The 22,246-nt window shown below is 38.2% G+C and overlaps 1 protein-coding gene across 5 annotated transcripts in view; it reads left to right on the forward strand.

The window, feature by feature from the left end:
• Positions 1-22,246, forward strand: part of Mipol1 (mirror-image polydactyly 1) — a 335,792-nt gene that overhangs the window by 177,699 nt on the left and 135,847 nt on the right. For all 5 annotated transcript variants that reach the window (NM_001399384.2, XM_087551904.1, XM_087551903.1 and 2 more), the window contains 1 exon segment: positions 6,596-6,703. In NM_001399384.2, coding sequence (NP_001386313.1) covers positions 6,596-6,703 — 108 coding nt within the window.

A 22,246-nucleotide genomic window follows, 5' to 3' on the forward strand; every position in this document is an offset into this window, starting at 1 on the left:
GTGATCTCAGCTGGCATGGAGTTGTTGGTGTGGCAGTGACATGCCGTGAGAGTCGAAGAAAAATGCACTGTCACAACTTTAAGACCTAATAGTTTGTTGTGATAGAAAAATATGGAAACATGAACCAGTGCATTTAAACAACAACAACAAAAAACAAAACAAAACAAAAAACATACAGAGAGTAACAATATGAGGGGAAAGATGGGCAGAATTGAAAAAGAATATAAGAATACATGTATGAATAAAAACTGTAACCACTGAAATTTTAAAGGAAATGAATACAAGGGAGAATAGCTGAAGATAGAAACAAGGAGCACTAATTAGCATATACAAATGCATACAATTTAAAAACTATGAGATGACTCAGAGGGTAAAGGCTTGAGAGTCTGCCAAGCTCCAAGGCTGACAGTCTGATTCACTTCCTGGGACCCAATGGTGGAAGGAAAAGTCAACTCCTATATCTATGTTCCTCTAACTTCAATATGAGTACACAGTGCAAATACACACATGCACACATTAAATACATTTTTATTCAGGTTTTAGAAGCAGCAAGTCTCAAGATGAGGTAGGGGTGTGGGGGGGGGAAGGAGGGGTCAGGGTTGATGGTGGAGATGCTAGGTATCAAACTCAGGGCCTGATGTGTGTTACCACATGCCCAGAGGCTGGTAAAACTTAACTTCCCTCTGAACTCTAAACATGTTCCAGAACTACAAAACACCAGAGTTAAATATAACCAGAAGTTATATTGTTGGTTAGGATAGCTATTGAAAAAAGATAAATCACTATATAAAGGAATTAGAATTAAATGTAAATAATAAATACTCAAGTTAATAAAGAAAAAAAGAATTATATCACTATGACTGCACATTAAGTACAATAGATATCACATTGACAGAGACACAACATTTACCACAATATTTCCTTCATCTGAATGGATGGAGGCCAAATAGTCACATTTCCAGAGAAGGAACTATTTCAATAAACAGAAGTTTTGAAAGCTGCGCTTCTGGAAACAAACAAGTAAATCCTGGGGAGAAATACAAATGGTTTGATGGGGGCATGTCTACTAATTCCTTTTGAAGAATTATTTTATATAAACTGTTTCAGAAAAATAAGCAACTTCCTCCTCCTTTTCTTCCTCCTCCTCTTCTTCCTCCTCTTCCTCTTCCTCTTCCTTTTCCTCCTCCTTCTCTGAATCAAGTTCAGCTTTGGAAACATAACTAGAAAGCACTAGCCAAGTACATCTGTCACTCAGGAATTCACATGGCATCTGAAATAATTTATAGACCAGATTAACGTCTTTTAACTTTCAAATGTACACATATATTTATACAAATGTAACCAATATATGTGGTGGTCAAGGAGACCATGTCATCATAAGGATTGTATTATATTAGAAACTGAGATAATCCATCAGATTAACCCAGTTGGTAAAAAATGGAAATCAACAGAGGAGGCATAGGACCAAAAGGTGTAAGATAGGGATAAAAATAATTTCCCTAATGTACTTAGCATATCTACCAAACTATATTAAGTATATGTTAGAAACATTTCTTTTGAATTCAAGGACAAAGAGATTAAATATGCCATACAAATTAGTTTCTGTTGACAGAAACTAGAGTCACCTAGGAAGAAGAAAACTCAGCTGAGAGTTTGTCGCATCAAACTGGCACATAGGCAGGTCTATGGAACATTTTTCTAGATTGATGGTTGATGTGGGAGGGCCCAGCTCACTGTGGGTGGTACCATCTCTGGGCAGGTGTTCTTAGGTTGTGTCAGAAAGCAAGCTGAGAAAGCCAATGAAGGGAGCCCACTTGCAGTGTTCCTGCCTCTGCTCCTAATTAAGTTCCTGCTCTGACTTCTCTCCATGATAGACTATGATCAGAGAATGAAAGCCAAGTAAACTCTGTCCACCACAAGTTGCTTCTGATCATGTGTTTATCCTAGCACAGAGAAACAAACTATAAATAATTGGCATTAGACGGAAGGCAACGATGTTTGTCCATACTTCATATTCACTTTACTTCTTGTCAGTTCAGTGTCACCTCGATGGAGTCTGAGTCACCTCAGCTCTTCTAGACCGCCCCCTAACCTCCCAACTAGACTGCCTGCTTCTGCCTAGCTCTCTTAGATTATTCTACCTGTAGCTGGAAGATTGAGCTCATATGACTATGAGGGGAATCGAGGTGCTTCTCTTGTCTAAGCATGGCAGCAACTGTGTACCTTAGTGTAGACTCTTTTTTCTTTCATTAATCATTTTGTTCGTTTACATTGCCCCTCCTCTTTGCCTCTATGAGGGTGCTCCTCCACCCATACATACACCCACTCTTGCCTCACCCCTCTAGCATCCCCCTATGCTGGGGCATCAAGTCTCCCTCCCACTGATGTCAGATAAGGCTATCCTCTGCTACCTATGTATGGAATCCTGGCTCCCTCCATGGATACTCTGACTTTCTAGGGAACTCAGCTTTGAGTTCACTTGCTACTGTTCTCCTGTCTTGCATCATTCTGCCCCCATAGTTTACCCTGGTACTTAGGCACATCTCATTTTTCATAACCTGAAAATTTATAATTTTCATTTGATATCTGTTTTCCCCCATAACTTCTACCTCAGAGCTTTGCATGGTTGTTTCTTCTGTTTCAGTCACTCTTCACAAAGATATGCTGTAGCACAAAGATGTTACCACATCATGGTTTTTTTTTTTTTTTTTTTTTTTTTTTGGTTCTTTTTTTTCGGAGCTGGGGACCAAACCCAGGGCCTTGCACTTCCTAGGCAAGCGCTCTACCACTGAGCTAAATCCCCAACCCAGATCATGTTTTTAGACCTTTTTCACACACATTTTTCTCCATTATATCCCTTTTATTTAAATTAGAAATTATTTCCTTATTCTCTTAGCAACTCCCTATGCCTCTATTTTTCTCTATAACATTTTCATCTTCACTGTAATATAGTTTGTGTTCATTTTCTCTTTTTCTGAGTATAGATATTTTTATTTACATTGTCAAATTCTATATCCTCATCACCTGTAACTACCTAACAAAGTAATTGATCAATATATAGTGGTTTAATGAAAAAGTACGTCAGAATAGATGTTTTTTTTTAAACAGAAAATATTAGCAAAGTACAAAAAGAAATAAATTTGTTACACAGGTCTCATTTTTTCATTATAATTATAGTTATAATTGAAAAATTATAACTTTCATTTGATATCCATTTTTCCTCATGGGTACATCAGTTTCTGTTGTGTCATTAGCTTTTCATATTTTTATAGCACAAATTAAATTTTTAAATGCCAAAGAAAATTGAAGTATAGATTAAAAGGTTAAGATATTTATCTGTAATGTGAATGTGACTTACAAGCAAGGGACATTTCTTTTTCTTTCTTTTTTTTTTTTTTTATTAACTTGAGTATTTCTTATTTACATTTTGATTGTTATTCCCCTTCCCGGTTTCCTGGCCAACATCCCCCTAACCACTCCCGCTTCCCTTCTATATGGGCTTCCCCTCCCCATCCTTCCCCCATTACCACCCTTCCCCCAACAATCACGTTCACTGGGGGTTCAGTCTTGGCAGGACCAAGGGCTTCCCCTTCCACTGGTGCTCTTACTAGGCTATTCATTGCTACCTATGCAGTTGGAGCCCAGGGTCAGTCCATGTATAGTCTTTGGATAGTGGCTTAGTCCCTGGAAGCTCTGGTTGGTTGGCATTGTTGTTCATATGGGGTCTCGAGCCCCTTCAAGCTCTTCCAGTCCTTTCTCTGATTGCAAGGGACATTTCTAATAAAGTTTGTCATTCTGTCCTTGAAAAAAAAAGATATTTATCTGTTTTACAAATATTTAAAATCATAATACATAATAAAACAATATGATATATCACACCTGCTGGTAGATAATCATTTAAATCCAGTTTCAAAATAAATTTCAAAACTAAAGACTTTCCAAAAAATAAGAAAAATGAAAAATATGTGAATATTTCATTGTGGGAAGTGTATTCAACTTGAAAAATATAGAATTACATAAAGAAATCATATAGAGCAAGTAGGTCTAAAGAGATCTTCAATGTAGTTAAATATAAATCATAAGTATATTGTAGTAAAAAGTTTTATTCTATTCTTATTTGTCTCTCACTTTCTGTGACTCTTGGGTTAATATCAAATCCAAAGCTCATTAGCAAAGAAAGTTCAACACATAGATCTTAAGCAAAGAGTATGTTTATTATTGTTTCTGCACCAATGTGTGGCAAACGTTTTTATTTTGAAATCATTTCAGATGTCCTGTAATTTAAAGAACTGGACTTGTAAAATTTTAAATTAAAATGTAATTTTATCATTTTCTTCCTTCCCCCTTCTCACTCCACCCCTCCCACACACCCCACACTTACCTTCTTTCCTCTCAGAAATATAGCCTCTTCTTTTCATAGTTATTGGTGTCTGTGTGTGTGTGTGTGTGTGTGTGTGTGTGTGTGTGTGTGTATGTGTGTGTGCTAATATATAAATCCAGCCTCCTCAGTCTGTTTAGTGTTTCCTGTATGTATATGATTTCAGGAACGACCACCTGGTATTGGATAACCAGTAAGGAAGACCATTTCTCCTGTTCTCATTATTGCCTGTAGTTTCTTATCTTTGGGTGGGTCACCATGAAATTTTCTCCCCTTCAGCATTAGCATGACTGTGTGTGGTGCACTTCTTCAGGGCTTCTTTAGATCACCATGCTGCTTAGATATCCGGGATAAAGTTTCCTCAAGTCAGACAACTTTTGGTGTTCCTCACTTTTCCAGTATTCCCTTGTGCTTGCTTCTACCTTCATTCTTTTTCGTTCATACCTTTCTTCAGATTCTTCTTACAGGATAATATACCTGAAATAAGCCCATATCCTTATTACTCTATTTCATAAAAAATGATTTTTTCTCCAGCTAGAGTTATTTATTTTGTCTTTGAATGTCCACTGGTCATTTTGTCTTTAATTTTTAATACTTAATTGTAATTATAAAATTACTTGAAACAGATGATTATACTAGAATAAAAGATGTCTTGATATTTATGTCATTTATTCTCATGGGTCATAATTTTTGTTGTTATGAGCTTAAAAAATATAAAGATAATCTTGTGTTCTCTCCAAATAAAAATTAAAGGAGATATGTCACGAAGTTTTCACACAATTTTAAAAATGTGATAGGTGGATTGGGTTGTCACATAACACGTGTTAAAATGAACATGGCATTTCAGGACAACTGCCACTTAACCAGTGAACGCCACCTCAGATTTTAGAATATCCTTGCCTGTGTGTTTGTAATGTGTACATGTGTATATATGTACATGTTCATGTCAGTGAGTAGAGGCATAACCGTGCTATGGCACGCATGTGGAATTTTAGGATGACCTCAGACGTCAGTCCTCATTCCCACTTGGTCTGAGATGAGCGAGCTGGCCCAGGGGCTTCCGGACCTTCTCCTGTTCTCACGCCCCACTGTGCTGAAGGTGAGCTGTGATTACAGACAGATGACTGGTGCTCTGTTGCAAACTCAGAGCCTCGTTTATACCGCAAGTAATGTTCCTCCCACGCCATCTCCCCAGCGCCCAGAATTTATCTAAAACAAAGCAATCAGCTAGGTTAAATTAATATTAACCTCAAACATCTTGATTTTTTATGGTTAGTTTATTTAATTTGTAAATGTCCTGACAGTATTTTTTATGTATGAGCTGTGTACAGTCAACTTTATGTATTTATATCAACATCATGTAATCTAAATCAACACCAAGAATCTGTTAAGACTCTTTCTTTTCAAACAATTTGTATAGTACTACAAAGAAGTCCTGATACAGATGATATAATCAAAGTCCAAGTAACAAGTATCAATATGGATTATAGCTGCACTTTGATAACACCATGAAAACGAATCATTGTTTATTCATTATGGCAAGTATCCATTTATCAAGTTGTCCCCAAAGGGTGTTGTCCGGATTTCAAATCAATATGTACATGCATTGGTTATTATTCAAATATACCATTTTAAAAATAAACAAAATAAAGAATAGCTTTTAATTTCTTTACTGAGTTTGATATTCTATTGCTTTAGGAAATTTCCGGTCTGACATTATGCCATTTGCACCATATTATTTTATAGTTTATATAGTTATTATGTAAATGTTTTCAATAAATAAAAATCTGGATTGACCTTTAACACATTTTTATTTTTAAAAAAATTAATAGAAGTTGACCATATACTACATTATTATGGTTTATTAAAAATTTGATGTGAATTTAGATGAACGTTTTTAATTCAGCAGTGGGTATATCTCTAGAAATATTTGACCAGTAGATAGAATAATTTGAATATAGTTTGACCTTATTTTTATAAAATTAAATATTTTCAGCATAATATTTATAATAAGAATAATTGAAAGTTGTAACTAAATTAACAAAGTTAATAGTGTTATTTTGTTTGTATGCAACTGTATTTTCCCTACCATTGTCCTTACTAAAAACCAACCCCTTGTCTTTGAGAGACTACAGTGGTGTTATTTACATTAATTCATATGGCTTTGTTAAAAAAATGCTAACTCCTTTACTTAATGGGATTCTTCCCTTGTGGCAGTGCAAACGGCTGCACCAGGAGCTTCATCGTCTGAAAGAGCAGAACCAGACTTCAGCAAACAACACGAGACATCCGACTGCTGAAAACAATCAGGAACGTGCTCTGAAGGTAAATGGCTGGTCCTTCTTGCAGGCAAATTAAGGTTGTAAGCCCTCAGTGCCAGCTTTCTGTGCTGCATATATCAGCTGTGTACATTTCAGCAAAAGTGAGCTGTGCTGTTTGCCAACAACCTCTTCTTTAAACACAGATACAGCACCCTTCTGCTATGGTATTACTTTATTTCATGTATGTGTACATGAAAAAAACATATTTCTGTATTTTGAGTGGTTGTATATTAATAACCTCTGGTACATATTCATTTTCTTTCTGTTTTTATGATAATAGGTTTTATACTTAATAAAATTGACCACTCCAAGAGAAATAATAAATCATCAGCTGTTGTAGCGACATGCGTTATAATTTATTATAGCTTACAGCATGGTGTTTTATCTGTCACCCAGAGAACTGCTTCAAGGACATGTGCATGTGTCTGGGAACTGAAGGAATATGTAAAATGTTAAAACAAAAGAAGCACATTGTATTTGACTAGAGCTTGAAAACAAATGAGAGGTCCAGTTCATGCCATATTCTCTCTCATTGTAATACCCATCCAGCCATGAGAAAAACACATTGTATGCGTCTTACTGTTGGATGCGATGCTCAAGACTTTCCTTTTCCCTTTAAGTTACTTGAGGTTTTAGTAGAGTCTCAGAAGCACTCATCTCTGCCCAAGGGGCTTGCGTGCTCATTAACCAACTTAGTTTGGGATGAACAAAAAATGTCACTTTTTTGTTGTGCAGTAAGAGATTTGCTAGGATTGTATTATACTTACTGCCCTTAAATTCATTTTTATCTTAGGTTGTAAATAAATATCATGGTATTAAAAGTATGAGATACATTAAACCAAAACTGAAAAAATAACCTTTAAAAAATGAGTAAAGGCTGTGGAGATGGCTCAGTTGGTAACATCTTGTATACAAGTATAGCATCTTGAGTTAAGACCCCTAGCACCCACATGAAACACTGGGTGCTAGAATGTGCATCTGTGACCCTGATATGGAGAAGAGACCAATCGGTGCTTGGTGTTTTCTGGCTAGCCAGTCTAGTCAAATCTATGAGTTGCAGGTTCAAAGAGATTCTGGCCTCCACATGAACACCATGCAGCAGCAGGCACGCACCCACACGGTCATACCTATACAGGTACACACCTACACAGTCAGACCCACACAGTCATACCTATACATGCACACACCTACACAGGCATAAACCTACACCGTCATACCTATACATGCACACACCTACACAGGCGTAAACTTACACAGTCATACCTATACATGCACACACCTACACAGACATACCCACACAGTCATACCTATACATGCACACACCTACACAGGCATAAACCCACACAGTCATACCTATACAGGCGCACACCTACACAGGCATACCCACACAGTCATACCTATACAGGCACACACCTACACAGGCATAAACCTACATAGTCATACCTATACATGCACACACCTACACAGGCATAAACCTACCCAGACATACCTATACAGGCACACACCTACACAGACATACCCACACAGTCATACCTATCACAGGCACATACCTACACAGACATACCTATACAGATACACACCTACACAGGCACACACCTACATAGTTATACCTACATAGGCACACACCCACACAGTTATACCTACACAGCCATATAACAACACAGGCAAACACCCACACTCTCATATACCTACACAGACATATACTATGTAGGCAAACACCCACATAATTATATAAATCTGCACAGCAAAAACCCACACAGTCATATACCTACACAGGCAGACACCAACACATGTATACATTCCACACACATACTGAAAAATATGCAAAACATTTTTAATTTGTACAAATTGTAAAATATAATAAAATATTTTCCTATAAATGTTTTTAACTTTATACTGATAGGGTTATAATTTTGTTGCTACCAATCTATTTTCTATTAAATTTATAAGTAGACCAAAATATAGATAATAGAGAATTCTATATTACCATTATTATTCTTAATTAGCCCCAAAGAATATATAATTTTGTGAGAATTAGGTCTAGTAGTAACATTTTCAAGTGTGAATATACATGCAAAATGGAAAATAAGTGTTTTGAAGTCATGGTCCACCATGCGTGTTGATTTGTTATCAGGACAGATATGTGCAAAATATGTTATGACTGTTTCAACTGAAGACAGGAATGAACATAAAAGTCCTAATTTGGTAATTATTAACATACCGTAACTGTGAGAGGTAATATAAATTTCTATTATTTTTCGTGTTAATGTTAAATGTGTAAAAATGGGGACAGCTGTGTATTGAGAGAAGTACATGAGCTTTCTGAGAAGTTATTAAACTTAGAAATAAGTAGACAACCCAAGACACTTGGGAGTTCAGAGCTAAAAGAAATCACACACTTAATGGAAATCTCTTTAGACTATAGTATTTAAAGTAACATATAAACTCAGGCCTACTCCTGAGAAAGGTACTGCCTTAAAATCTATTTCTATTTGATCTTTGTGTTTCCTCCAAAAGTCTGATTTGGATGTTGCATCTGTTAACTAAAGTTGGCTTAAATTCCTGGAAAACAGAAGTGGAAGAATAAGTTTTTGAAAGATTTCATCAACTTATCCTTCCTAAAAACTCTGTATGAAGTAAAACTCTTAAAATTCTGCCCTGCATGCATAATGCTGTTAGTCTATTTTTAAATCATTTTTCCATGGAAGCCTTAAGTTTAATTATAAAAATAAGGTCATTTATAATACATCCCCTTTGCTTTTTCTCTGAAGTTTATCTAGTTACATGGTAGGATAATTAGTGTGCCCCTGTGCGTGCGTATGTGCACCATCTGTATCCCTAGTGTTCTTAGTGGCCGAGAAGAGGGTGTGGGAGCTCTGCAGCTGGACTGACAGAGTTGTGTACTGCACCATGGGGCTGGGAACAAGTCCAGGGCCCCTGCAAGAGAACAAGTTGTCTTAACCACTGAACGGTTTCTCTGGCCCACATCTACATATTGTAATCATAGTTTTAATCAGTTATTGGGAGAATCGTACTCTTCTTCACTTGGTGATTGCTTTTCTAGTTGTCATACAAGTTATTGATGGCACATTTGCTAGAAAACTATCCGTCCATTTATACATCCCATCACAATATTTAATATTTAACTGATTTAATATTCAGTTTGTATCTAAGCCAGAATTAGAACATTTTTAAAAGTGATTTCTTTGGAAGTGTTTAATCTCAGCAATATTTTTAGTACTATAAACAATACCATTATCAGTAACACTAATAAATTTAAACTTTACTAAGTTGAAGAGTTGAAATTTTTGCTTCATTTTTCACTTAATTACTTGAAAATGTCAAAAGCATACTGGAGATATATTTTGTTAAAAAAGTTAATAATCATGCATTCTATAAAATTCGTGACATGGTAATAACGGCAAAGCCACAGTCACTCCACAAGGAAACACTTTTACGTGTGTCTTTTGTTCTTCAACCAAATGTCTGTTTATACTAATAACCAGATGACTCTTTCTAAATTATATATTTTTTTTTATTAACTTGAGTATTTCTTATATACATTTCGAGTGTTATTCCCTTTCCCGGTATCCGAGCAAACATCCTCCTCCCCCCTCCCCTTCCTTATTGGTGTTCCCCTCCCAACCCTCCCCCCATTGCCACCCTCCCCCCACCAGTCTAGTTCACTGGGGGTTCAGTCTTAGCAGGACCCAGGGCTTCTCCTTCCACTGGTGCTCTTACTAGGATATTCATTGCTACCTATGAGGTCAGAGTCCAGGGTCAGTCCATGTATAGTCTTTAGGTAGTGGCTTAGTTCCTGGAAGCTCTGGTTGCTTAGCATTGTTGTACATATGGGGTCTCGAGCCCCTTCAAGCTCTTCCAGTTCTTTCTCTGATTCCTTCAACGGGGGTCCTATTCTCAGTTCAGTGGTTTGCTGCTGGCATTCGCCTCTGTATTTGCTGTATTTTGGCTGTGTCTCTCAGGAGCGATCTACATCCAGCTCCTGTCGGTCTACAGTTCTTTGCTTCATCCATCTTGTCTAATTGGGTGGCTGTATATGTATGGGCCACATGTGGGGCAGGCTCTGAATGGGTGTTCCTTCATTCTCTGTTTTAATCTTTGCCTCTCTCTTCCCTGCCAAGGGTATTCTTGTTCCCCTTTTAAAGAAGGAGTGAAGCATTCACATTTTGATCATCCGTCTTGAGTTTCATGTGTTCTAGGCATCTAGGGTAATTCAAGCATTTGGGCTAATAGCCACTTATCAATGAGTGCATACCATGTATGTCTTTCTGTAATTGGGTTAGCTCACTCAGGATGATATTTTCCAGTTCCAACCATTTGCCTACGAATTTCATAAACTCGTTGTTTTTGATAGCTGAGTAATATTCCATTGTGTAGATGTACCACATTTTCTGTATCCATTCCTCTGTTGAAGGGCATCTGGGTTCTTTCCAGCTTCTGGCTATTATAAATAAGGCTGCAATGAACATAGTGGAGCACGTGTCTTTTTTATATGTTGGGGCATCTTTTGGGTATATGCCCAAGAGAGGTATAGCTGGATCCTCAGGCAGTTCAATGTCCAATTTTCTGAGGAACCTCCAGACTGATTTCCAGAATGGTTTTACCAGTCTGCAATCCCACCAACAATGGAGGAGTGTTCCTCTTTCTCCACATCCTCGCCAGCATCTGTTGTCCCCTGAGTTTTTGATCATAGCCATTCTCACTGGTGTGAGGTGAAATCTCAGGGTTGTTTTGATTTGCATTTCCCTTATGACTAAAGATGTTGAACATTTCTTTAGGTGTTTCTCCGCCATTTGGCATTCCTCAGCTGTGAATTTTTGTTTAGCTCTGAACCCCATTTTTTTTTTTTTGGATTTTTTTTTTTTTATTAACTTGAGTATTTCTTATATACATTTCGAGTGTTATTCCCTTTCCCGGTTTCCGGGCAAACATCCCCCTCCCCCCTCCCCTTCCTTATGGGTGTTCCCCTCCCAACCCTCCCCCCATTGCCGCCCTCCCCCCATAGACTAGTTCACTGGGGTGAACCCCATTTTTTAATAGGGTTATTTGTCTCCCTGCGGTCTAGTTTCTTGAGTTCTTTGTATATTTTGGATATAAGGCCTCTATCTGTTGTAGGATTGGTAAAGATCTTTTCCCAATCTGTTGGTTGCCGTTTTGTCCTAACCACAGTGTCCTTTTCCTTACAGAAGCTTTGCAGTTTTATGAGATCCCATTTGTCGATTCTTGATCTTAGAGCGTAAGCCATTGGTGTTTTGTTTAGGAAATTTTTTCCAGTGCCCATGTGTTCCAGATGCTTCCCTAGTTTTTCTTCTATTAGTTTGAGTGTGTCTGGTTTGATGTGGAGGTCCTTGATCCACTTGGACTTAAGCTTTGTACAGGGTGATAAACATGGATCGATCTGCATTCTTCTACATGTTGACCTCCAGTTGAACCAGCACCATTTGCTGAAAATGCTATCTTTTTTCCATTGGATGGTTTTGGCTCCTTTGTTAAAAATCAAGTGACCATAGGTGTGTGGGTTCATTTCTGGCTCTTCAATTCTATTCCATTGGTCTATCTGTCTGTCTCTGTACCAATACCATGCAGTTTTTATCACTATTGCTCTGTAATACTGCTTGAGTTCGGGGATAGTGATTCCCCCTGAAGTCCTTTGATTGTTGAGGATAGCTTTAGCTATCCTGGGTTTTTTGTTATTCCAGATGAATTTGCAAATTGTTCTGTCTAACTCTTTGAAGAATTGGATTGGTATTTTGATGGGGATTACATTGAATCTGTAGATTGCTTTTGGTAAAATGGCCATTTTTACTATATTAATCCTGCCAATCCATGAGCATGCAAGATCTTTCCATCTTCTGAGGTCTTCTTCAATTTCCTTCTTCAGTGTCTTGAAGTTTTTATTGTACAGATCTTTTACTTGCTTGGTTAAAGTCACACCGAGGTACTTTATATTATTTGGGTCTATTATGAAGGGTGTCGTTTCCCTAATTTCTTTCTCGGCTTGTTTCTCTTTTGTATAGAGGAAGGCAACTGATTTATTTGAGTTAATTTTATACCCAGCCACTTTTCTGAATTGTCTATCAGCTTTAGTAGTTCTCTGGTGGAACGTTTGGGATCACTTAAATATACTATCATGTCATGTGCAAATAGTGATATTTTGACTTCTTCTTTTCCGATCTGTATCCCCTTGACCTCCTTTTGTTGTCTGATTGCTCTGGCTAGAACTTCAAGAACTATATTGAATAAGTAGGGAGAGAGTGGGCAGCCTTGTCTAGTCCCTGATTTTAGTGGGATTGCTTCAAGTTTCTCTCCATTTAGTTTAATGTTAGCAACTGGTTTGCTGTATATGGCTTTTACTATGTTCGGGTATGGGCCTTGAATTCCTATTCTTTCCAGGACTTTTATCATGAAGGGGTGTTGAATTTTGTCAAATGCTTTCTCAGCGTCTAATGAAATGATTATGTGGTTTTGTTCTTTCAGTTTGTTTATATAATGGATCACGTTGATGGTTTTCCGTATATTAAACCATCCCTGCATGCCTGGGATGAAGCCTACTTGATCATGGTGGATGATTGTTTTGATGTGCTCTTGGATTCGGTTTGCCAGAATTTTGTTGAGTATTTTTGCGTCGATATTCATAAGGGAAATTGGTCTGAAGTTCTCTTTCTTTGTTGTGTCTTTGTGTGGTTTAGGTATAAGAGTAATTGTGGCTTCGTAGAATGTATTCGGTAGTGATCCATCTGTTTCAATTTTGTGGAATAGTTTGGATAATATTGGTATGAGGTCTTCTATGAAGGTTTGATAGAATTCTGCACTAAACCCGTCTGGACCTGGGCTCTTTTTGGTTGGGAGACCTTTAATGACTGCTTCTATTTCCTTAGGAGTTATGGGGTTGTTTAACTGGTTTATCTGTTCCTGATTTAACTTCGGTACCTGGTATCTGTCTAGGAAATTGTCCATTTCCTGAAGATTTTCAAGTTTTGTTGAATATAGGTTTTTATAGTAAGATCTGATGATTTTTTGAATTTCCTCTGAATCTGTTGTTATGTCTCCCTTTTCATTTCTGATTTTGTTAATTTGGACGCACTCTCTGTGTACTCTCGTTAGTCTGGCTAAGGGTTTATCTATCTTGTTGATTTTCTCAAAGAACCAACTTTTGGTTCTGTTGATTCTTTCTATGGTCCTTTTTGTTTCTACTTGGTTGACTTCAGCTCTGAGTTTGATTATTTCCTGCCTTCTACTCCTCCTGGGTGTATTTGCTTCTTTTAGTTCTAGAGCTTTTAGGTGTGCTGTCAAGCTGCTGACATATGCTCTTTCCTGTTTCTTTCTGCAGACACTCAGCGCTATGAGTTTTCCTCTTAGCACAGCTTTCATTGTGTCCCATAAGTTTGGGTATGTTGTACCTTCATTTTCATTAAATTCTAAAAAGTTTTTAATTTCTTTCTTTATTTCTTCCTTGACCAGGTTATCATTGAGTAGAGCATTGTTCAATTTCCACTTATATGTGGGCATTCTTCCTTGATTGTTATTGAAGACCAGTTTTAGGCCGTGGTGGTCCGATAGCATGCATGGGATTATTTCTATCTTTCTGTACCTGTTGAGGCCCGTTTTTTGACCAATTATATGGTCAATTTTGGAGAAAGTACCATGAGGAGCTGAGAAGAAGGTATATCCTTTTGCTTTAGGATAGAATGTTCTATAAATATCCGTTAAGTCCATTTGGCTCATGACTTCTCTTAGTCTGTTTACATCTCTGTTTAATTTCTGTTTCCATGATCTGTCCATTGATGAGAGTGGGGTGTTGAAATCTCCCAGTATTATTGTGTGAGGTGCAATGTGTGTTTTGAGCTTCAGTAAGGTTTCTTTTACGTATGTAGGTGCCCTTGAATTTGGGGCATAGATATTTAGGATTGAGACTTCATCTTGGTGGATTTTTCCTTTGATGAATATGAAGTGTCCTTCCTTATCTTTTTTGATGACTTTTAGTTGAAAATTGATTTTATTTGATATTAGAATGGCTACTCCAGCTTGCTTCTTCTGACCATTTGCTTGGAAAATTGTTTTCCAGCCTTTCACTCTGAGGTAATGTCTGTTTTTTGTCTCTGAGGTGTGTTTCCTGTAGGCAGCAGAATGCAGGGTCCTCGTTGCGTATCCAGTTTGTTAATCTATGTCTTTTTATTGGGGAGTGAAGGCCATTGATGTTGAGAGATATTAAGGAATAGTGATTATTGCTTCCCGTTATATTCATATTTGGATGTGAGGTTATGTTTGTGTGCTTTCATCCTCTTTGTTTTGTTTCGAAGACGATTAGTTTCTTGCTTCTTCTAGGGTATAGCTTGCCTCCTTATGTTGGGCTTTACCATTTATTATCCTTTGTAGTGCTGGATTTGTAGAAAGATATTGTATAAATTTGGTTTTGTCATGGAATATCTTGGTTTCTCCATCTATGTTAATTGAGAGTTTTGCAGGATACAGTAACCTGGGCTGGCATTTGTGTTCTCTTAGGCTCTGTATGACTTCAGTCCAGGATCTTCTGGCCTTCATAGTTTCTGGCGAGAAGTCTGGTGTGATTCTGATAGGTCTGCCTTTATATGTTACTTGACCTTTTTCCCTTACTGCTTTTAATATTCTTTCTTTATTTTGTGCGTTTGGTGTTTTGACTATTATGTGACGGGAGGTGTTTCTTTTCTGGTCCAATCTATTTGGAGTTCTGTAGGCTTCTTGTATGTCTATGGGTATCTCTTTTTTTAGGTTAGAGAAGTTTTCTTCTATGATTCTGTTGAAGATATTTACTGGTCCTTTGAGCTGGGAGTCTTCACTCTCTTCTATACCTATTATCCTTAGGTTTGATCTTCTCATTGAGTCCTGGATTTCCTGTATGTTTTGGACCAGTAGCTTTTTCCGCTTTACATTATCTTTGACAGTTGAGTCAATGATTTCTATGGAATCTTCTGCTCCTGAGATTCTCTCTTCCATCTCTTGTATTCTGTTGGTGATGCTTGTATCTACGGCTCCTTGTCTCTTTCTTTGGTTTTCTATGTCCAGGGTTGTTTCCATGTGTTCTTTCTTGATTGCTTCTATTTCCATTTTTAATTCCTTCAACTGTTTGATTGTGTTTTCCTGGAATTCTTTCAGGGATTTTTGCGATTCCTCTCTGTAGGCTTCTACTTGTTCTCTAAGGGAGTTCTTCACGTCTTTCTTGAAGTCCTCCAGCATCATGATCAAATATGATTTTGAAACTAGATCTTGCTTTTCTGGTGTGTTTGGATATTCCATGTTTGTTTTGGTGGGAGAATTGGGCTCTGATGATGCCATGTAGTCTTGGTTTCTGTTGCTTGGGTTCCTGCGCTTGCCTCTCGCCATCAGATTATCTCTAGTGTTACTTTGTTCTGCTATTTCTGACAGTGGCTAGACTGTCCTATAAGCTTGTGTGTCAGGTGTGCTGTTGACCTGTTTTCCTCTCTTTCAGTCAGTTATGGGGACAGAGTGTTCTGCTTTCGGGCGTGTAGTTTTTCCTCTCTGCAGGTCTTCAGCTGTTCCTGTGGGCCTGTTTCTTGAGTTCACCAGGCGGGGTGCTGCCCAAGGGCTCTCTTTGGCGGCAGCAACCAGGAAGACCTGTGCTGCCCCTTCCAGGAGCTTCAGTGCACCAGGGTTCCAGATGGCCTTTGGTGTTTTCCTCTGGCATCCGAGATGTATGTACAGAGAGCAGTCTCTTCTGGTTTCCCAGGCTTGTCTGCCTCTCTGAAGGTTCATCTCTCCCTCCCACGGGATTTGGGTGCAGAGAACTGTTTATCTGGTCTGTTTCCCTCAGGTTCCGGCGGTGTCTCAGGCAGGGGTCCTGCCACTCCTAAATTATATTTTTATGCTGGAGGATAACATCAGATGCTTTGGTGAATATTAATAGGCATTCTTTTTTTAAATTATCAAGGATTTTAAAGAATATTTTATTACTTCTTTGTCAATGTCATACCATGTATTTTAATCATTTTCATCCTTATCCCAACGTCTCCAGATCTATTACCATCTCTCTATGCAACTAATTTGTTGTTCTCTCTTTCCCCCTCTCTCTCCTGTCTTTCTCCCTTGAGTCTAGTTTGTGGTACCCAGCTATTCTTTTTCTTTTATTTTATTGAATAATTTATTTACATTTCAAATGTTATCCCCTTTCGCAGTTTCCCCTCTGCAAACCCCCATCCCATCCCCCCACCCCCTGCTTCCATGAGGGTGCTGTCCTACCCACCCACCCACCCACTGGCTCCCTTTTCCCGCTCTGGCATTCCCGTACACTGGGGCATCAAGCCTTTACAGGACCAAGGGCCTCTCCTCCCATTGTTGCCTGATAAGGCCCATCCTCTGATACATGTGGCCGGAGCCGTGGGTCGCTCCATGTGTACTCTTTGGTTGGTGGTTTAGTTCCTTGGGAGCTCTGGGTTCTCTCATTGGTTGATATTGTTGTTCTTCTTATGAGGTTGCAAACCCCCTCTGCTACCTTAGTCCTTTCTCTAACTCCTCCATTGGGGACCCTGTTCTCAATCCAATGGTTGGCTGCGAGTATCCACCTCTGTATTTGTCAGGCTCTGGCAGAGGTTCTCAGGAGACAGCTATGTAAGACTGCACCTTTTGGCATCCCCAATAGTGTCTGGGTTTGGTGACTGCGTGTGGGGTGGATCCCCATGTGGAGCAGGGTTTAATCAAGCATTTCTGGCTGGATTTAAGTCTCTCTTCACGAAACCTTAACATTTGTGCCATAAATACAACAGTGGCCATATCTTCCCAAACAGATCATTCTTGTATCTTAAAAGAGTTCAGAGCTGGGTGACTGTAATGATTATTGTTCTCCTCTGATAATGTTCATAGCACCTTCTAGTATTACAAAAGCTAGCTACTAGTAGGGATGAAGCTTCTAGGCCAGAACCCAGTCCATTTCTCCATGTTTATGATTCAAATAAGTAGTATATTCAGCAACTTTTCATCAAATTCTAGATGGTGAAGAACCAGTTGCAACAATAATAGCTTGTAATTTCAAGGGTTTATGGGATACCTTTGGGCAACAAATCAAAAGAAGATAACCTACTCCTCGTACTGTGGTTTTTATTTGGTATCATGTGGTGTGTAAATGTGCCCCTCATTACAGTGTAACTCAATTTAAAGTGTGTGTGTGTGTGTGTGTATGTGTGTGTGTGTGTTTGTGTGCGCGTGCGTGTGTGTATGGAAATTTCTACAATAGTGGGTTTCCATATGGCTTATGTCTTAGCAGCACATGGAACCTTTTCCAAAAATCATACTATAAAACACAAAAATAAGTCCTTGTATTCTGTCTAATTGACATGGAATAAAACTAGATATCAACACCGGAAAATGATAGAAATCACTCAAGCACACACAAATAGAGTCTTATTAGCCTAAAGATTGTGAAATGATCTTCATCAACAATACATCTGATAAAGGACCAAAACTTTACAAAGAACTCAAGAAGTTAGACACCACAACCCAAATGATCCATTTTTATTTAAAAAAAAAAAAAACGGGATACAGAGCTAAACAGTGAATTCTCGATAGAAGATTCTTGAATGGCCAAGAAGCACTTAAAGAAATGTTCAGAAATCCCATGTGGGAGAGAGCTGGACCCTCAGAAGTATGGACACTCCTGAGAAGTCAGAGGAAACTACCCTCTGCCCACAGTCCAGACCAAAAGGGAATCACCTAGTGCCAACTGTGCCCCCTGGGTGCAAGAACCTAGGAGCAATCGGGGGCAGGACCCTTTGATTCCTGCCTGCACCTAGAGCTGGAAAACAGTCTCCAGGAGCGCTGGCACACCTGAAATCAGAGGTAAGACCCACTTTTCTGCTACAAAGTGACCTAGCTGGTGGATTAAGGATACACAGAGGCAGAAGTCATATGGGTCAGGGCATTTCCTGTTTCTGCCTCTGTCCAGAAGTGAACTGATAACATTCCACTGTTCCCTGCACCCAAATCCCGTGGGGAAGAGAGCTGAACACCCAGGAGTGCAGACATCCTGAGACTGCAGGACAGATAGCCTCCAGTACCCTTGGTTCTGGTCTTTGCCCAGGACCAAACTGAACCGACCAAATAGTTCCCTGCATGCACATCACGTCGGGGAGAGAACTGGACCATCAGAAGAGTGGACACTCCTGAGAAGTCAGAGGAGACTACCCTCGGCCCACAGTCCAGACCCAAGAGGGAATCGCCTAGTGCCAACTGTGCCCCCTGGGTGCAAGGACCTAGGAGCAATCAAGGGCAGGACCCTTTGATTCCTGCCAGTGCCTAGAGCTGGAAGACAGTCTCCAGGAGCGCTGACACACCTGAAATCAGAGCACCTGTTCTCAGGAAAAGCTGAAAGAAAACAGGAAAACAGTTCTACAGGAGTGCTGACACAGAGGCCTACAGCAGGGTAAAGTCACTCTCAGAAACAGCAAGACAAGCAGACACCAGAGACAACCCAATGGCTAGAGGCAAGGACAGGAACCTAAGCAACAGAAACCAAGACTACTTGAAATCATCAGAGCCCAGTTCTCTAACCAAAGAAAATACTGGATATCTAAACACACCAGAACAGCAAGACTTAAATTTAAAATCACATTTTTTGATAATGATTGAGGACTTTAAAAAAGACATTGAGGACTTTAAAAAAGACATAAAAAACTCCCTTAGAGAAATGCAGGAAAACACAAGTAAACAAGTAGAAGCCCTTAGAGAGAAAACACAAAAATCCCTGAAAGAATTACAGGAAAACACAACCAAACAGGTGAAGGAATTGAAAATGGAAATGGAAACAATAAAGAAAGCACAAAGGGAGACAACCCTGGATGTAGAAAACCTAAGGAAGAGACAAGGAGCTGTAGATACAAGCATCACCAATAGAATACAAGAGATAGAAGAGAGAATCACAGGGGCAGAAGATATCATAGAAAACATCGACACAATTGTCAAAGATAATGTATCTGAAATCTGCTCCTGAGGATTGCATATCAAGCTTTTTACTCATTGACCAATTTCTCCCATATAAATTTGTTGTGTTGTGTCATGGTTTTACTAATTCTCTTACCAGTATATATTTATGAATCGGTATGCATTTAATCTCATCTAGATTCTGAGTTAGGAATAGAACAGTGAAGCTCATAGTTTATTTTTAATAATCTTATTTTCAGGGTCAGAAATCACATATTAATAATTATTCATCCAAACAGAAAAGTGGTTGGACAAGCAATATTTGAGGTGAAAGGACCATTGTATATCTTGTTGTGGATAGCAGTTACGTCATTTATATGTGACAGAGTTGAGGAGAATTAGACACAAACCACAGAAACATAAGTATAAGACTGATGAAATTAGAGTAAGCCCTAAAACGGTCTTGTCACATTATGGGTGTTCTATTTTAGATCTTATATCATGGTTGGGAAACATGTTATCTATTGGAGAATATCAGGTGAGACTGCAGGGGACCTATTTATACGTATTTTGTTTTTCTTATGAACTGAAAATTGTATAAAAATTTATTTTTTTTAAATTTTTTTTTAAAAAGTAAGTTACTAATTTCAGCAGACATCGAAAGGAAGATGATTGCACCAGGATATAAATCCCAGGAATCAGAACTATTGGGGTGGAGCTCAGGTAGAGGCCCCTTTACCTTTCACCTCAAATATGCCAAAAATGAAATTCCTTATGCAAAGTGGGCTCAGTAGTAGGAACATAGGCCCAGTACATAGTAGGCAAGTATTTAACTGCTGAAACTTTAGCTTTAAACTTGTTATCAACTCCACTAAATATGTTCATTCCATGGCTTTATCTAAAACAACTATTATTTTAACAGTAACATTTGGCAAAATGTTTGGAGTTAGTCTTGACCTCTTCCCTTCTTGCCCATTCTCATTATTAACTATAAACTAATTCTAGTGCTTTTTATGCACATCATGATCTCAGTTACTCCTCACCACTTCCATAGCTACTGCATGTCAAGCGGTTTCACCTCTGCCTCAACTATTAGCACAGTCTGTTACTGTCACGTCTTTCTGTTGTTGTCTTTGTCTCTTACCTGTACAGCCTCAATGAAATCATTATCCAACTGCAGGTTGGCTCATACTACCCCGCTGTACCACAGTTCTCGTTAGAAACTGGATGCATGCACCTCTGCTGGAGCACACCAGGTATGCGTGCATCCCCTTTCAGCTTCAAGGAGTATTCTTTCTACATACTTATGCCTTTACCTTTTCCCTGTCTTTCAGGATGCTTCAGGCCCCAGCAAGGCCTCCTCTCTCCAACCTCTTTTGTGTTGCAGCCTTTGTGTATCCTTGTCAGCACTGTGTTGTCTTTCCTGCTTTTTCTTTGACATGCTTGCCATTATCAATATCATACATACATACATACATACATACATACATACATGCATGCATTCATGCTTGTGTATAATTTATTACGGTAGTTTATTTTCCTAGTGGTAGTAAATACTCCATGATGCCAAGGACTTTGGTTTAACTTTGTATGTGAATCAAAGACATTGACCAATTAGCAGCTATGCCTGTACACGTGAACTGAAACATAGCAGAAAAAAACTGGCACATAGTATTCATTGAATAAATACTGTAACCGTGGAGTGAATGGTAGCCACACTGGTAATTCAGCCTTTTTTTTTTTCTTTACTTAAAACTCTATAAATATTCTCTGGTATGCTTAAATATTCTACAGATACTCTCTTAAAATAACTTTGTGAGTTGCAATGCATAAGTGTATAATAATTTAAATTATTTTATACAGTTGAATGCTTAGGTTAATTACAATTCTGTACCATTAGATACTGTGAACAATATTTTATATATAAATATTTATTTATATTTAACAAACAAAAGATTTTTCAGTAAAGAACATAGATTAAAGGTCACTTGAGTCCACGATGTTGTGGTAAAATAATACCAATTTGTTTCTTCATCTATTACTCCTGATTTGAGATCCACAGACCAAACCAAACAAAACAAAACAAAAAAAGAAAAGAAAAACCAAAACCAAAACCAAAACAAAACAAAAAACCACTTTGAACTTCGTTAGATGTTGATTCTACATATTTGTGTCTAAGTGAAAGCATTGTGCAATTTCTTGCTTTGCACTGGGGAGTGATCTTTCAATTCTTACTACAAAGGATCTTGTTTTATTAGCTTCTCCTTTAGCCTTTGTACTATTGTGAGTAAACAATGTAGATAACCACTTGAATTAGTATTTTTCAGGCATTTTAACACATTATCAACGTTGTACTTTATTTCATGTCCCTACCAATATACAAATGATATTGTTTTCAGTACACTTTAAAATGAACCAATTTGCCTGTATGCCATCATTATAAACACACAAATACTTCTTCCTGTTGGCCTTGTACACCCTAGTGCTATAAGTTTTCTCGCTTTCTTGTTTCTGGTTTTACCATATTGTCAAGGTGTTGGTGTGTGTGAATGTATACCCTGCCTTTAGTTCATACATGACTATATACACTGGGAAATAAGAGTATAGGGTTAGGAAATAA

This window comes from Rattus norvegicus, chromosome 6 (genome assembly GCF_021556685.1).
Source record: "Rattus norvegicus strain SHRSP/BbbUtx chromosome 6, alternate assembly SHRSP_T2T, whole genome shotgun sequence".
Lineage (NCBI taxonomy): Eukaryota > Metazoa > Chordata > Mammalia > Rodentia > Muridae > Rattus > Rattus norvegicus.